This window comes from Suricata suricatta, chromosome 4, assembly GCF_006229205.1.
Source record: "Suricata suricatta isolate VVHF042 chromosome 4, meerkat_22Aug2017_6uvM2_HiC, whole genome shotgun sequence".
Classification (NCBI taxonomy): domain Eukaryota; kingdom Metazoa; phylum Chordata; class Mammalia; order Carnivora; family Herpestidae; genus Suricata; species Suricata suricatta.
Window position 1 is genome coordinate 68,626,146 of NC_043703.1, and position 18,845 is coordinate 68,644,990.

Here is an 18,845-nt window from a genome sequence, read left to right on the forward strand (position 1 = left end):
GGCACCACTTTAGAGAACTGGTGGCCATCTGGTACACAGATGGTGCCACTTAACTGCCCCATGACCTCCCCACCATGCCGGGGAAAGGTCCAGATAAAGGCTGGGAACAGAGAGGGAGATTAAGAGCATATTTCAGCCTGGATCCACTGGCCCACCCAACTGCCCGTCAGTAAGTTACCCTGAATAAAACACCGTAAACAGTATGGAGTAGCTTGGTTCATTTTTCAGTATGAACATACTTCCTGGTTTGGAGGATGCATTATAAACCTCTGCCACTTTCTATCACTTGGTATTTTTTAATTTTTAATGGCCACCGCACAGAATTTTTGAGATTCAAATGAGATCCATGTCAAGCACATGGCTGGCAGGTGGGAAAATGGATTTTGTTAGACGTTCCAGGAAACCTTTCAATTATGGTGCATAACCATGCATCTGTTTCCCCCAAGTAAGGCCTTTTTATGTCTATTTATGCATACCTTCTGGCACCTATGTTTCTTGGTCATCTGTCAACAAGATAGCTTTAAAAGGGCAGTGAGAATATCCAAGAGCTGGTCAGAGAAATGCCTGAAGCTAAAGCTGCCATAAGGGTGAAGAAAAATATTTCATAGGAAAACAAAATCTAGAAATAGCCTTTTAAAGGTGAGACAAAGGTTGAAGTTAAGAAGGGCTAGTTTTTCCATGTTTTAAGAACTTCTACCACTTACAAATGCCCTGTAAAGTCCTTCCACTGTCTGTTCTAAACTAGAGCTTCCCAGGACACACACTGCCAAATCCTAGGTTCTCTCATAATCTTAATTGGTGTTCCCTGAAAAAAGGTGTTCGTGATCAATTTGGGGTTAAATTTTTTTAATCAGCTAAATAAATTTCAGTGTTTCTAAAGCCTGATGAGTATCGTATGTCTCCAAGAGGGAAATATGATACCAAATATTTCTCTAAGTTATTAATCGTAAATTCTTACGGAGAAGAAGATTCTGGGATTTCACTTTTCTTCTTTTGGGGGAGAGGTGGGGTCTTAGGAAGCCAAAGTGGAGATGCACAAAGGGGAAGACAGGACATCTTTCCAGTCCACACCCATGCATCTTACACAAATACCCCAGCTAACAAGCCTAAAGCTGAAAGCAAAGAAAATAAATTTAATGTATGAAAAAAATTGCTTAAAAATGTGGTAAGAGTGGACAAGTTTGCTGATCATATTTATATCTGTCTGCAGGTCAAGGCCTCTGACAATATTGACAGCTTCAGAGTGGCCAGAAAATGTTGTCTTTAAAACTATCCTGTTTGAGACACACAAGGTAAACATTCTGGGCACCTAGTTTGGAATCCATCTTTAGGAAATCAGTTAATAACTCTGCAGAGAAAGGTAAGTAAGTATGAAGATACCTAGTAAGACGCCATTTGATTATGGAGAATATATTCTTCTAGCTCTCTAAGGAAACAGTGGCCTTTGTCTGGTGAAAGTTTGTGTGTAAAAAAATAAAACAACAACAAAACAAAAGAATTCAAAGACTTCTAGGGCAAGCTTACATCTACTTCTTGACCTGAAAAGAAACATATTTCTCTTCCTCCTGTATATTAGAAAAATATCAATTCAGTCCGCAACATGTAATTTCTTTGGTTAAAATAATTGGGATTTAACATCTCGTCTGGGTTTCTTGTTACATCAACCATTTCCCTACTCAAGATATCGTTTTAAAGCTGGAAAGTCATGAACTGAGTCTGACAACCCTCATATACTTTATTTTGCTGAAAACTGGAAATGTGGATAAAGCAGACAGACAATCCAAATGGATTGGCTATTAATCTAGGAAAGGAACGTTATTTACAATCTGTTACCATTCCAGGCAGTTCTGAGGCACAGAAATGAAGAAAAACAGTACAGCAACACTAGATTACATGCTATCAAATTATATGAACACAGCTTAGTGCTTTTACAGAATACTAGGTTTTTGGGGGTTTTTTTGCATATACTGGACACATAATGCTACCTAGGTTTCAGGTGTACAACTTAGTGATTTGACAAGTTTATATATTATGTTATGCTCACCCCAAGTATAGCTGCCATCTATCCCATTGCTTCGCTGATACATTTACTGTACTCCTTATGCTCTGTTTTTCATTCCCATGACTTTTACTCATTCCATAACTGGAAGTCTGTATCTCCCCTACCCTTCACACATCTTGCCCAGCCCCCCACTCCCCTCCTTTCTGGCAACCATCAGTTTTCTGTATTTATAAGCCTACATTCTGCTTATTAGTAGAATCATAAGTCAGACTGAGAAAGACAAATACCTTATTTGACTTAATACCCTCTGGGTCCACCAATGTTGTCAAAATTGCAAGATATATCTTTTTTTATGGCTGAGTAATATGCCACTATATATATGTATATATACTATATATATATATATACACATATATATACACACATCACATGTTTATCCATGTACATATAGATGGACACTTGGGTTGCTTCCATGTCTGGGCTTTTGTAAATAATGCTGCAATAAACATAGGCTGCATATATCTTTTCAAATTAGTGTTTTCCTTTTCCCTGCATAAATACCCAATAATAGAATTATCAGATCATAGGGTAGTTCTATTTTCAACTTTTTAAGGAAGCTCCATACTGTGTTCCACCGTAGCTGCACCAGTGTGCAGTTGCCCCAGCAGTGCAAAGGAGCTCCTTTTTCTCTACATCTTTGCCAACACTTGTTTCTTGTGTTTGATTTTAGCCACTCTGACAGGTGTGTGATAATAGCTCATTGTGGTTTTGATTTGAGCTTCCCTCAAAATATCCTCATCATTGTGTATCTCCTAAAACTGGGACAAGAGTTTAAAAACTTTAACACTGACACCATTTTCTTAAAAAGTTAAACATACAGCTACTATAGGTCCCAGCTATTCCAAAGATATGTACACAAAGGTTTACAGCAGCCTTAATCAGAATTCCAAAATTGAAAACAAATGCTTATGTCTAAGCTACCACCTATATCCCAATTTTATCAATTGACTCAATGTTCATAATAGCACATTCTCCCTCCAGTACAGGATGAAGCCCAGGATCCCTTATTGCATTTATCATATCACTTTGTTCCCCCTTAATCTATAATAGTTATTCAGCTTCTCATTGTCTTTCATGACACAGGTATTTTTAATAATAAATGCACCCCCCTGTTTTTAATAGAATGATCCTCATATTGCGTTTATCTGGTGTTTCCTTGTGACAAAGTTCAACATATACCTTCCTAGTCACTGTATTATATATGTGTGATGCTGTGCCTGGCACATGATGCCCGTCTGTTCTTCACTGGGCATATTCCAGTCAAGTTGTCTCATTTCCACACTGGACAGTTACTTTTTCCATTGCTATTTTCTTAATCCCAGTATAATTAATGTAGAGTGTCATATTAGTTTTAGGCATACAATGTAGTGACTCAGCAATCCTATACATTACTCAGTGTTTATCATCTACTTCACCCATTCCCCCATCCACACCACCAGTCTGTACTCTATATTTAACATAGAGTCTGGAATTTTTGTCTATTTTTCTTTGTTCATTCTGTTTCTTAAATTCAACCCTTTAGATCCATGCATGTTGTTGCACATGGTAAGATTTCATCCTTTTTTATGGTTAATATTTGTGTGTGTGTGTGTGTGTGTGTGTGTGTGTGTGTGTGTACACATACTACCTCTTTTTCCATTCATTTATCAATGGACACAATGGATACTGCGGTTGCTTTCATATTTGAGCCACTGTAAATAGCTGCAAGAGACACAAGAGTGCATGTATCTCTTTGAAATAATGTCTTCATATTCTTTGGGTAAAAACCCGATAGTGGTATTACTGGGTCATATGGCAATTCTGTTTTTAAGTTTTTAAGGAACCTCCATAATGTTATGCACAGGAGGGGCACCAGTTTGCATTCCCAACAGTGCATGATTGTTCCTCTTTTTCTACATCCTTGCCAACACTTGTTTCTTATGTTTTTTATTCTAGCCCTTCTGTCAGGTGTAAGGTAATAACTCACTGTGGTTTTGATATGCATCTCTCTGATTAGTGATTTTGTACACCTTTTCATGTGTCTGTTGGCCATCTGTCATCTTTGGAGAAATGTCTGTTCATGTCTTCTGCCCAGTTTTTAACTGGATTATTTGTCTTTTTGATGTTAAGTTGTAAAACTTCATATATTTTGGAACTAAGCTTGTTTAGACATGTCATTTGCACACACCTTCCCTCTTCAGTAGGTTGTCTTTTTATTTTGTTGATTGTTCCTTTACTGGGCAGAAGTTTTTATTTTGATATAGTCCCCATAGGTTATTTTTCTTATCTCCCTTGCTCAGGAGACCTATCTAGAAAAATGTTGCAATAGCCAATGTCAGAAAAGTTACTACCTATGCTCTCTTCTAGGATTTTTATAGTTTCAGGTCTTACATTTAGGCCTTTAATTCATTTTGAGTTTATTTTTGTGTCTGGTGTAAGACAGTGGTCTGGCTTCATTATTTTGCATGTAGCTGTCCAGTTTGCCCAGCATCATTTTTCAAAGAGACTTTTTCCTCTTGCATTGTCTTTGTTGTAGATTAATGGACTGTGTAATTGCGAGTTACTTCTGGGCTCTCTAATCTGTTCTATTGATCTAGGTGTCTATTTTTGTGCCAATACCTTACTGGTTTTGATTATTACAGCTCTATAGCATATTTTAATCTGGAATTGTAATATCTCTAGTTTTGGGGGTTTTTTTCTTCTTAAGATTACTTTGACTAGTAGGGGCCTTTTATGGTTCCATACAAATTTTAGGATTGTTTGTTCTAGTTCTATGAAAAACGCTGTTGGTATTTTGATAGGGATTGCACTGAAACTGTAAATTGCTTTGAGTAGTATGGACCTTTAAATAATATTTGTTCCCCCAATTCCTGAGCATGTAGTATCTTTCTACTTTTTTTGTGTCCTCAATTTCTTTCATTAGCGGTTTATGATTTTCAGAGTTCAGGTCTTTCACCTCTTTGGTCAAGTTCATTAAGAGGTGTTTTTTGTTTTTTATAAATGGGATTGTTAATTTCTCTTCTATTTCATTATTAATGTATAGAAATGCAACAGATTTCTGTACATTGACCTTGTAACCTGTGACCTCACTGAATTCACTTATCAGTTCTAGCAGTCTTTTCTTGGAGTCTTGCAGTTTTCTATATAGGGTATTATGTCCTCTGGAAATAGTGAAAGTCCTACTTCTTCCTTACCAATTTGGATGCCTGTTATTTCTTGTCTGATTTCTGTGGCTAGAACTTCCAATACTATGTTATATAAAAGTGGCAAGAGTGGACATCCTTGTCTTGTTTCTGATCTTATGGGAGAGGCTATTTTTCTCCATGGGGTGTGAGGTTAGTGGTGGATTTCTCATATATGGCCTTTATTATATTGAGATATGGTCCCTCTAAACCTACTTTGTTAAGGGTTTTTATCATGGGTGGATGTTGTACTTTGTCAAATGCTTTTTCTGAATCTACTGAAATGATCATATGGTTTTTATCCTTTCTCTTACTGTGATATATCCTACTGGTTTACAAATATGAGCCACCCGTACATCCTAGGAACACATCCTACTTGATCATGGTGAATAATTATTTTAATGTATTGTTGGATTAGGTCTGCTAATATGTTATTGAGGATTTTTGTATCTATGTTCATCAGGCCTATAGTTCTCCTTTTTCTGGTTTTTGTATCAGGGTACTGCTAGCCTCTTAGAATGAATTTGGAAGCATTTCTTCTTCTTCTATTTTTTTTGGAATAGTTTGAGAAGAATAAGTGTTAACTTTCCTTTAAATATTTGGTAGAATTCACCATCTGGGTCTGGACTTTTGTTTACTTATTGGAACTGAATTTCCTTGCTGGTAATTGCTCTGTTCTAATTTTCTATTTCTTCCCAATTCAGTTCTAGGAGTTTGTATGTTTGTAGGAATTTATTTCTTCTAGGTTGTTCAGTATGGCATAGAATTTTTCATTCTAATAATACTTTGTATTTATATGGTCTATTATTTCTCCTCTTTTGATTCTGACTTTGAGTCTGATTTTTTTTTGTTTGTTTGTGTTATGTTTCCATGTGTCTGGCTAAAGGTTTATCAATTTTATCCTTTTCAAAGAAGCATCTCCTGATTTTATTGATGATCTGTTCTATGTTCTTTCTATTTTGTTAATTTCCACTTGACTTTTATTATTTCCTTCTCATTTGGGGTTTTGTGCTTTTTCTTGCCCCTTTAGCTATAAGGTTAGGTTGTTTGAGATTTTCTTCTTGTTAGGTCAATATAGCTATAAATTTCCCTCTTAGAACACGTCTTGTATGCATCCCAAAGATTTTGGATCACTATTTTATTTTTTCTTTTCTTTTGTTTGTTTGTTTGTTCTTATTTTTGAGATACAGAGTGTGAGCAGGAGAGGGCAGAGAGAGAGAGGGAGACACAGAATCCGAAGCAGGCTCCAGGCTCTGAGCTGTCAGCAGAGGGCCTGACACAGGGCTCGAACTCATGAACTGCAAGATCATGACTTGCGCTTAAGTCGAACGTTTAACCAACTGAGCCATGCAGGCACTCTGACCATTTTCATTTTCAACTGTCTCCATGTATATTTTTATTTACCCTGATTTTTTTGGTTGACCTGTTTATTGTTTAGTAGCATATTGTTTGACCTCCATGTATTTGTGTTCTTTCCAGATTTTTTTTCCTTGTGGTTGATTTCTAGTTTCATAGTGTTATGGTTGGAAAAGATGCATAATATGATTAGAATCTTTTTGAATTTGTTGAGGCTTGTTTTCTGGCCTACCATGTGAGCTATCCTGGAGAATGTTCCCTCTGCACTTAAAAAATGCATATTTCACTGGTTTAGGATAATATGTTGTCATAGATCAGTTAGATCCATCTAGTCCAATGTATCATTCAAAGTCACTGATTACTTACTTTCTGCTGGGATGGTCTATCTACTGATGTTGAAGCCCTTACTATTATTTGTATTACTATCAGTTACTTACTTTATTACTAGGGGCTTTATATATTTGGGTTCCCATGTTGGATGCGTAACTACTGAGAATTGTTATATCTTCTTGTTGGAGTGTTCCCTTTATGATCATATAGTATCTTTCTTGGGCTCTTGTTACAGTCCTTATTTCAAAGTCTATTTTTCTGACATAAGGATTGCTACCCTGGCTTTCTTTTCACTTCTATTTTCATGATAAATGCTTTTCCATCCCTTCACTCTGAATCTGTATGTACCTTTAGGTCTGAAAGGAGTCTCCTGTAGGCAACAGATCGACATTCTGTGACCCTGTGTCTTTTGATTGGAGCATTTAGTCCATGCACATTCAAAGGAATTGTTGGTATAACTTCCTACCATTTTATGACTGTTTTTGTAGTTCTTCTCTGTTCCTTTCTTGTTCTCTTCTATCAGTTTGCTAGCTTTCTTTAGTGATATACCTGGATTCCTTTTATTTTTTGTAGTTTTTTGATTTGTGATTACCGGTAGGTTTATATATAACATTTTATGCATATAACACTCTATACTGAGGGTCACTTAAGTTTGAACTGATTCTGAAAGCATCTGAAATCTTTACTCCTCCCACCCCCAATTTCAGGAAATTAGTATAATACTTAACATCCATTTTTTTTGTTGTTAATCTGTCTTTTTTAATATATACACTTAATTTTACTGCTTTTGTGCTTCCTACTTTTCTTACTCCTGCTTACAGGAGTGCGCATTTCATGTAGGGTTGGTTTGGTGGTGATGAATTCACTTAACTTTTTTCTGGGAAACTCTTTATCTGTCCTTCTATTCTGAAAGATAGTCATGCTGATAGAGTATTCTTGGCTGCCCGTTTGTTTCTGTTTTCTTGTAGCACTTTGCAGGCCAGAAGGGAGTGGCATGATAAGTCAATGTTTCTGCTAAAAATCAGCTAATAGCCTTATAGGGTTTACCCTTGTGTGTGACTCTTTTCTTTTGCTGCTTTTAAAATTCTCTTTACCACTGCTTTTTGCCATGGTAGTTACTATGTGTCTTGGTGTGGACCTCCTTGGGATAACTTTTGGGAGGCTCTCTGTGCCTCTGGATCTGGATTTGTTTCCTTTCCTAGATTAGGGAAGTTTTTGGCTATTTCTTCAAGTAAATTTTCTGCGCTCTTTACTCTCTTCTCTCTCTGGGATCCCTACAATATAAATATTACACTTGATGGTGTGACTGAGTGACCTTAGTCTATTTTATTTTTTCTTCCTCCTGTTCAACCTGTCCTCCAGGTTGCTGATCCATTCTTCTACTTCCTCTAGTCTACTTTTCTATCTAGTGTATTTTTACCTTGTTATTGAATCTTCATCTCTGGTTCTTTGTTTTCTCTCTGTGGAGGGTCTCGGTGGGATCCTCCATTCTCTAGTCCAGTGGATATATCTATGACCATTACTTTAAAATCTCTAGGCATATTACTTATCGCCATTTTATTTAGCTCTCCTCCTGTGGTTTTGTTCTGTTCTTTCATTTGGGATTTATTCCTCGTTTTATTTTGTCTAACTCTGTGTCTATCTCTATGTACTAGTAAAGACAGTTATATCTCCTGATCTTAAAAGTAGTTGCCTCACAAAGAACAGGTCCTGGGGTGCCCTGCAGTGCAATGCCCATATTCACCAGAACCTTGAACTTCAGGGCTGTCTCCCCTATTGTGGCTGAGCTGCTTTTGCCTTCAGCCCAGTTGTCTGTCTGTTGTGGGCAGGGTTAGGTCCCTCTGTTGTTAATGGGCTAGTCTGGGGCTGCCTTAGGCATGAGTTGGGTCAGCCCAGGTATCTGCTGGTGTGTGTTTATCTTCCCCTCTCCCAGGGGCAGGAGTCACCTTGGAGTGGTGCCGGCCCCCACTGGGGCTGCTTGCTCACTTCCAGGTTTGTGGCACCACTCTGGATGGACTTTCTTGGGCTGGGTGGAGGAGGTGGGTCTCCAGGAGAGCATGGGCATGGGGTGTACACTGTCAGCAAGGTCTGCTCCAGTTTGCTAGGTGAGGAAACCTGGTGCTGCTCTAGAGAACGCCTGCCAAGGCCTGGTTGGAGAGGACAGTCTGCAGAAAAGCACAGGGGTGGCGGATGTTTAGCAAACTGCCTGGAGAGTGTGAGCACTGTGCTGGGTTCTGCATATGTCCGTGTCTGGGCTGGGGGTGGGGAAATGGTGCCTGCCCACTCTTTTGTTCTTGGAGAAGTTTCCTAAAGATCCCTGCCCTTCCAGCACATGTTCTGAGATTAAAACATCTTTCCCCCAGGTGTTTTTCATACTCCTGCTTCTATGCTGTATCTCAGTGGGGCTGTTATGCGGTCTCTTTAAGGGTGGGGACTCAGTTTCCTATGACCCTCCAGCTCTCCCAGAGCTGAGCCTCTGACACTTAAAGCTCCAGGTGTAAAGGCCATAAAGACTGGCAATGTTAATCCCTTCTAGTCTTCAAGGCTGAGTGTTATGGGGATTCATCTTCCCAGTGCAGGCAGTTCCATACTGGGCTGCCCAGTGTGGGTGAGGTCTGTTCCTCCCCCTTCTCAGTGCTGGCGGTGGCCCTCCCATGGACAGCCCTGTCAGTCAGTTTGGTTCCTGACTGCATCTCTGCCCCTCCTACCCTTGTTGATGTGGCCTCTGTATGTGTAGCTGTGAAGATTCTGTTCTGCCAGGCTTTGGGTCATTTTCTGGGTTAATTACACTGATGTGGATGGAATCCAGGTGTCCATGGGACAAGGTGAGCTGAGGGTCCTACTGTGCCATCTACACATCTTACACCTTTCCATTGCTCTTTCTAAGAGTCTCTGGGCAGACATTTTAACACCAGCAAACATCCTGGTCCTCATTAAACTGTACCCCTAGTTCAGCATCCGTTAACGATTGTTACTTTAATCTTTACTACGATGGTTACAAAGTGATGGCTTTTCCCACTCCATCACTACCTCCACATTTACCAGTCAGAACTCCTCATTATCCTGCAAGCAAAAGCCCACCTGCTACGGATGGAATTATGTCCCCACCAAATTTCTATGTTGAGGCCAGAAGCCCCAGTGGGGTTTATTTGGAAATGGGGCCTTGAAGGAGGTAATCAAAGTTAAATAAGGTCCCAAGAGTAGGACTCTGATCCAACAGAATTAATGTCCTCATAAGAAGAGACACTGGAGAGCTCTCTCCCCGTAGAGCACAAAACAAGAGGTCATGTGAGGATACAGAGACAGTGGCTGCCTTCAACCGGACAGAAGAGGCCTCAGAAACCTACCCTGCCAGTGCCTTGATCTCGGACCTCCCAGCATCAGATGATGAGAAATAAATGTCTATTCTGAGCCACCCACTTGATGGTATTTTGTTATGATACCCACTCTCATATACCATCCTTCTCCTCCATTTATTTACCTATTTACCTATTTTCTATTTCTTATAAGCATGAACTCATGGATTCCTAATCTTAATGGCTCATAATTTATTGTTGCCCTTAATTATATGATGCTTGTCCAAGATTTGGCCAATGGGAAACCATTCAAGCTTGCTTCTTTGTCCTTCTAAAATGTACTTTTCTTTTTATACCAGAAAGTAAGGGGATGGGGGGAGGGGCAAATGTCCTTGCCTCAGCATTAGAATCCACTGTTTCTCTGGGAAGGCCTGGTTCCTTTTAGTGGGGGCAGCCAGCACCACAGTGCTCCCCAGTTGGTCAGTGTTACTGGGGTATCTGCTTCTAGTCTTCTTTAAGAGAAAGAACTAAGAAGCCTACAAGTACACAGACTTTAGAAATCATGGGTCTGACAAAAATTACGCATTGTTTGAAATGTCTCCACTTCCAATCTACTCCCATAGACCTCTTTGACCTGCCTTATTTCATATCCATACTTTCCTTCTTGCACAACTCTAGCTTCCGATACCATTTACTCAATCCTCCAGTGTACCTAACATAACTTCAGAATTGCTTTACTACACCACTACAGAAATCAGACTAACTGAAAATTCAGGATCTGTCTGACATTCCTCACCTCTTCCCACACCTCAGTAAAGTATACTTCTAAATATGGTCTTCTAGTGTTACTTGCATCAGTTATAGTTTTCCTTCAGTGTGATTATGTTTTCATTCAAAGTACAGTTGGGTTCATTTGTTTCCATTTTCTCTCCATCCTTATTGACTTTAATCCTGTCAAATAATTATTTTCAAATATGTAAAATATGAGCATGCTTCCCCAAATCAACTAAATTAAAAGAAAAATTCAAAAGTGTCATACCCTCCCCTACTCCATCTATGCTATTCTCCCACCCAACCTTTTTTAGAAACCAACTTTATTTCCCCTTCATTTTAAACATAATCTTGTGCACTTTGATTTCCAGTTGATAGATACCATTAAATGAGAAAAGCATTCAATACAATTTTTTTTCAAAGAAACAATATTCTCATTCATTAATTTGATCTTTTTCTCTACCTCATCATTTCTACATGTATTTTTATTATGTCCCTCCATATGCTTTTTGGGGTTGGCTTTTTGATTCTTTTCTAGGCTTTTTGAGATGGGAACAGAGTCTTTTTAATTCTCTTTGGTTTGACAAATCTTTATCTCTCCCTTTATTTTTAGACATTTTGAAGGACTATGTTTTATGTGTGTCTCATATAAAAGTATACAGTTGGGATTTGCTTCATGAACCAATCTGAAAAGTTCTTAGGTGAGTTAAAACCATTCACGTTTCGTAACACGACTCATAATATTTGGTTTCAACACTCAAGTTACTTTTGGTTTGAATTATACATACACTATTTACTGTTTCTTTACTTTTTGCTTTAAAAAATATTCTTGGTGTAAGCTTTTCCCCCATTATTCTTGTATTTAACTTTTTATGCCTTATGTTTTTCCTATTTAACTTTTTAAAAATTTCTTTTTAATGTTTATTTATATTTGAGAGAGAGAGAGAAAGTGCAAGCAGGGGAGGGGCAGTGAGAGAGGGAGACACAGAATCCGAATCAGGCTCCAGGCTCTGTCTGCACAGAGCCCGAAGCAGAGCTCAACCTCACAAATCCTGAGATCATGACCTGAGTGGAAGTTGGATACTTAACCAACTGAGCCACCCAGGTGCCCCTCCTCGGTCAGTTTTATATGATACCCTTTGAATCCCATTTACTAACTCTACAATAAGCCATGATCTTATCTTACTTTCCCTTTTCTTTCCATTTTATTAAAGTTGCACGCTTCCTACTTTGTCACAACATTATATTTATATACCATTCCCCTACCTATATACCTATTCCCCAACCCTGTTTTAATTTTAGTTAAATATATGAAATATTCACCATCGGTCCTCTTGCCCAAATTTCATCTCTCTTATTTGCATCAAGTTCTTTGTCTAATATACTCCCCAGGAAGGTTGCATGTGCACACTACTCCTTTAGCTGGTGGACATTAAGAAAGTTCCTACTGAGACTGAAAAGCATCTTAGCTGCTTATAAAACTTGCAATTCAGTTTTTTGAGTGTTAACATGTTCCTCTCCTGTTTCTGATGCCAGGCTTACATTCTTGCTCTACAGATTATTTCATCATTTTGCCTCAAGACTCAGAGGAAGTTATCATTAAAATCCATTAATGTTCTCCAGATATGGGAAGAGGTGATGATCCCAGGTCAATTTTCCATGCCACCTACTAGGTAGACCCTTTTAACATATACATTAAGGGCCTCTTTTATTTCTGATAATTTAATTTTATTTCTGATAATTTGTTATTTCTAGATTTTATTTTCTTAAATCAGGAACTCCAGTTATACAGGCGTTGGACTTCATTGCCTCTTCATTTTAACCACTTTTTTCTCACCCTTTTTGGCTAATAGACCCCATTTTCATTTTCTGAAATGCTTCCTAATTTTTATCCATGTCCCTTATTAAATTTTCATTTGTTTACTTTTCGGTGTTATGGTCATAACTTCAGAGATGAATTTGCCTTTATTTTTTTCATTCCTGACTCTAAATTTCTAGTTTCGCTTTTTCCCTTTCTTGTCTACTTGTTGGTTGTTTTTAGTTTTTGAAGTTTTGATGCTAAATCTTATAATCATTCAGCTTTATGGCTTAGGAGAAGTCATAAGAGTTCATGTAATCAACCATATTTGAGAGTCTTGAAAAGGTGACAAGCTCAAACTAAACACATTTTAGACCTCATTGGGCAATTAGATGATATTGCTGCTAAAAATGAAGAAAAAAAAACCTCTAAATGAACATGACTGTACTGAGGATTGATGGGACAAGTGAAGGAGAGATTTAATAAATGCTACACACAATGTTACTGAGAAAGACAGTGATTGTATTTCTTGGAGGTGACTGTGCTCCAATTGGACGCTCACAGTAGAGTCTGGGGTTCACTTATCTAGAAACTATGTCTGGATCAGTTGGTTTATACTTTTCATCAAATTTGAGAATATTTCTTTAAATATTTGTCAGATGCCCCTTCTGAGGCTCCAAATTGCAGACATACAAAGTGACCTGAAATTGTCCCACAGCACAGTGATGTTCTGTTCACTGGTTTTAAATTATTTATCTTTCTGTTTCCTTTAGATAGTTACTATTGCAATGTCCTCAAATTCACAGGTACTTTCTTCCCCAATGTCTAATTTGCTGTTAATCTTATCCAATGGATTTTTCACCTCAGACAAGGTAGTTTTCATCTTTAGAAGTTCAGTTTGGTTATACCTTTTATGTTCCTTTTTGAACAAATGTAAGAGTTACTAAGCTGTAATTAACAGAAGGTGTAGTTAAAAATAACTAGTTAACACTGTCATTTCTGGGGCAATTTTAATCAACTGATTTTTCTCATTATGGGTATGTTTTCCTACTGCTTTCTATGTCTGGGAATTTTTGATTGAATGCTAAGCATTGTCATTCCTTGTTGGGTGATGGGTATTTTGGTACTTCTATAAATTCCAGCTTTTTTAGCTGGAATCCAGACTAGTTACCTGGAAACAGTTTGGTCTTTTAAGATCTCTTAGGCAGGACTGGAGCAGTACTTAATCCAATTTTAGCTATTTCCCACTATTAAAGCAAGATACTTTTATATACTCTACCCAATACACTATGAATCCAGGTGGTGGAAACAGGTACTCTACCCAGCGCTGTGTGAGTGTTGGGCACCATCCCTGCTCATCATCTTGGCTGGTTGTCTCCCCGGCCTCCAGCAGTTTCCTCACACATATGCACTGTTCAGTACTCGACTGAATATTTGAGGAGAGCCCCCACAGGTCTCCAGTGTTCTTTCTGTGCATCTTTCCCTCCCTAGCGCTCTGTCCTGCAAGCTCACGGCCTCGGTCACCCTGGACTCTAGCATCCCCTCTTCAACTCCAGGAGTTGGCCAGGTTCCACCGGGGTTCCCTTCCCTCAGCAGCTATTTACACTCTCTTAATGCAGGTAGCTGGGGCTGTCATAGAACTCACTTCATACATCTCATGGGTAAACTGTCTATTGCCTAATGTCCAGGATCTTAGAAACCCTCATTTCATGTATTTTGTCCTCTTTGGGGCATTATTGCAAACATGAGGGTAAATTAGTCTGTTGCTCCATGTTGGCCAGAAGCAGAAGTACCCATCATAGCTTCTGAATATGAATATATGTAGAAGATAAAGTCACCCTAGGATGAGAAGGATGCCTTACCTTATTAACGTGTCATCATCCACAATGACTAACCATGCTATTTTGTCATGGCTGTGATTCAAAAACCTTTCCAAAATGGCAAATGTCTTTCCACAATGACCTAGGAAAGGCAAGAAGAAGAGTTTCAAAGTTTTAAAAGTAAATGCTAACCTGCTGATATGCACAGGGATCATTAGAAATTTTAAAAATTAGCCTTTTCTCATTTTCACAGGCCTTGTGAACCAGTGTGGGAGCTTTAGAGATCATGAAGTCTAAGCCATTTACTTCACACATGGGAAGGGAGGAGACCCAGAGCCGGGAATAACACAAGGTCACTTAGCTGATCTGAGGCAGAGCTAGGGCTGGTAACTCCACTCCAGACAAACTTGTAAGGCCTCACAGAAATGATAAAGCCTGGCACCTTTACTTAGATGTTCCTATTCTGAAGGAATTCATGTGATTACAAGCATTACAACTAAAGGGAAATCATGGTACCAAAGCAGGGTATTAAACCTTCATTTGTCTACTTTATAAATATTTGCCACACACCAGATACCGTGGCAGGCTCTGCCCAAAAAGAACAGCATGGACTAAGAGTTACAGCTCCTGAGATGCCAAGAGAAAAATGTCACTGCTTTAACAGAAGATGCTGGGGCTCAAGGTAAGAATAAAATGCTTGGGACAAGAACTCAAATCAATAAAGAGCAATATAGCCCCGATGTCAACAAAATATCTGGTGACACAAGAGAGAACAAGCTATATTAACTAACAGTAAACTACTCAATTTGACCTTTGTTTTCATTTTTCTTGATCTTTTTGTGTGTCTGTAACCATTATCTGAAGGCCATCTCAAATTCTTTCGGAGCAAGGTAAAATATAAATAGCAATAGTAATGTCAGACTAAAAACAAATTAAGAAATCGAATAAGAAATATATGAGCAAATGATTATTAAAGGCAGCAAAATTGAAATCTAAAAAGCAAGCTTAACCAAAAAAAACCCGAGTCTAAAATCATTTTTCTGGAACAAAGCGAGAGACAGACTCAGTAATATATGCAGCCTTGTCAGAAGAGTTGACAACTAGAGGAGTAGCGTATCTGACGATGTTGTACATTATCAATCAAGGCATTAGGAGAGACATGACCATGAAACAATCCAGATAAAGTACTCTATAGAACCAGAAAATCAACTTGCTATTTCTTTTTCTATTCATAAAAGGGCATGGGGAACCGGAAAACTAAAGACAAGAGCATGGCAGGAACACAAGATAAAAATTAAGATGAACAAAGAGCACCTGAAGGTAAAGTGGCCAGATTTCTCCTTCTCTTTTTGTGAAATAGAAAAGAGTTTTCATTTGAAGCCAGAATCTGAAGAGAAAAACAGGTGTGCTACCAAGAATTACTAATTATAATATTAACAAAATACATGGATATCACAGAGCTTATGCCACACATAACCAGTGCAGAATGTGGTTAAGCGCCACTCGACAAGTACATACAAAACGTGAGCTAGACCATAAGCTTCATGAGGATAGAAACTGTCGGCTTTTTCCTGTTTTCCCCAGCTTCTGGGGCTCCAGGGGCTGGCAAATAGCAGACACATAACAATCCTGGCTGGCTAAACTGCTAAAATTCAGAGGAGAAGCTCTGTGTGGGAGGATGATAAATTAACTGGAGACACTACATTATGGCCACAATGAATTAGGAAGGCATAAAAAAATCTGTTAAAGAATCCTAATTGTCATGTGCTCAGTCCTATCGCTATGGCCTAACAACCTCCAACCTTTCTTAGTACTTATAAAGCAGCTCTTAATCTGAGAGAATTGGTCCATATCCATGGACAAAGATGTTGGGAGAGAAGGAAGTGAAACTTACATAAGGCAAAAATCACAGTATGTATAAGATATTTTATTTTTATCCTAATCTACTATCTTTTCAGAATGGACACTGTGAATAAGATTAGTGAGAATTAAGGACTCACCTCTATCTGTATTAGGAATCCCCAGATCTACTGTAGGAATAGAACTTTCTGCGCGATCACTGTAGTATTCAATGAGACGTGCCTGTCCTGCCCAGGTCTGCTTTACAATGGGGACTGAAAAAATGAGAGGAGTGATGGTCACTGGCACAGTTACATAAGGAAGCTGAGAATCTCAGAAGGGCAGCATAATCACCTATAAAGGAAGAGAATCATTATTTGGTCTTCTTTAGGTATTCTACTGTGTTTGCTTTTTCTGCCCTGAGAAATGTCAAGTTGTGTGTCCAGGGCAGCACATGAATGGAACCCTCTTTTTGAGTCATTTTTAGTGTACATCAGAGGCCAACACTTCTCATTCCTGGTGACTCCTCATTGCTCACGCCCATGTAATGAGACATTTACTAGTCTGATAATAACTGTTGTGTTTAATTTTCCTCTTTTTCCCATAGGCTATTGCATTTAAAATTCACAACTGGATTTTTTAAATGCTTCTCGGAGGGGTGAGGAATAAATTGCCTCTAAGGGACGGAAATATTCTATGTTTCTGGCCAAGATGCAAAGCTCTCCCTTACAGTGAGGAAAGGAGGTTTCTGACACAACACCCTTCCTCGCCCAAAGATTCCAACGGAACCATCCAGTCCTATCAAGGGCATGACCCTGCCACCCAGAGTCACTGTGCAGGAAGCTGACATTCTTGCCTTGCACTTTTGAAAAATGTGGAAGAAACAATACTACAGTATTTTTTACCTCTATCCTTAACAGGTAAGTTTTTAGTAAAATAAAATTTAAAAAAACTTTCCAGGTTTTCTGTAACTTAGAGCTAACTTTTTAAGCATCTCCTATCTCCATACTTGACAGGATTCTGTCTGGTTACATGATATTAATTCACTTGGCCAAATATCTAAGTAATTATTTTCTCATATACTTATTTTTTAATTACTGGCTGTGCCTAGCTAAATTTGGAGAAGAGGCTTCTGCTGTTTTAATAGAAAAAAAATCCTCATATCTAGATTTTAAACCCTGGTAATTTAAGAATCTCCACTCCAAAGAACTCAAATCTTCAGGTAAGTATTTTGAGACTTTTATCAGATCATTTCTTTTTTTTTTTTTTTTTTCATTTTTCCCAGCCCAAATACAAATGTATGTAAAAACTCCCAGTGCAACGCCAACTTTAAGTATCTGGCTATGCACATCAATAACCTCAAACTCAGCCTTCATATACAAATTACAAAAGTGCACCATTTTATTCATTGTTCACCAGCTTTTAAGAAAGAAAGACCTATGAATTCCAGACATTTGTTATAATCTCTAAATTACCTATGTTAACCCCCTCAATAGCTTTTAGACCTTAAAATGTTATTTTTCTGCAATCAGAAAGGCAGATTTGTTTGTGTCAAAATGGACAAAGATGCATAAGTAATAGATAACATAACAGATGAGTGCATACTAATAGATAGTGCTGCGGGGGCGGGGAGGGCGGGGGAGTGAGAAAAATGGGGAAAAAATTCCTCTTCTGTTCTACTTTCACATTCCAGCACAATATAAACCTTCACCTGAGCACCCCAGGGGCAGTTTGCTTGGCAGAGTGCAAGCAGAGGACTCACCCAGAAAGGGATCCCTGCAGCTTGCAGCTGCTAAATGTCCACTCTTGGGTATAATGTCCTCCCTTGCATGAGGTTGGAAGAAGCTGTGCGGAAAGGTCAGGAATTTCCCTCAGTCCCCAGCACTCAGTCCTGCAAGAGGTGCAGAGTCTGCTTTCTTGGTCCTCAGCTCCAGTCTGCCCTAACAGCTTTATTAAACAGCACAGTTATTTCTCCTCGGCCGACTGAAATGCTATTCCAATCAAGAGTGAGCGAGTCCACGGCTGTACCTAACTTCCTGCTTTCGGGTTTTGTTTGCAACAGCTGAAACAGAAATTGCACTGAAGGTAAGAATTACTGTAGGACTCATTTGCCAACACCTAGCATGGTGGCCGGGGTATAAAAGGTGCTCAATAATATGACTGAGTTTTGTAGATGTTCCAACAAAAGGCTGAGGGCTATTTGTGGAACTAGTGTAAAGAAAGGTTTTACTGATAAGGGCAACCCGTCACTCGGTACAAGACTGTTGCCAAGGGAAATGAAAGCAAAACTGAACCCTTGGGACTTCATCAAGATAAAAAGCTTCTGCACTGCAAAGGAAACAATCAAGAAAACTAATAGGCAACCGACAGAATGGGAAAAGATAGTTGCAAATGACATATCAGATAAAGGGC

General features: G+C 38.7%; 1 protein-coding gene across 1 annotated transcript in view; it reads right to left on the reverse strand.

The window, feature by feature from the left end:
• The window catches only part of B3GLCT (beta 3-glucosyltransferase), a 93,656-nt gene that overhangs the window by 20,465 nt on the left and 54,346 nt on the right, over positions 1-18,845 (reverse strand). Inside the window, exons 11-12 of the mRNA XM_029938477.1 lie at positions 16,595-16,708; positions 14,637-14,736 (exon numbers count right to left, since the gene is read on the reverse strand). Of these exons, the coding sequence (XP_029794337.1) occupies positions 14,637-14,736; positions 16,595-16,708 (214 nt within the window). The remainder of the gene's footprint in view (positions 1-14,636; positions 14,737-16,594; positions 16,709-18,845) is intronic.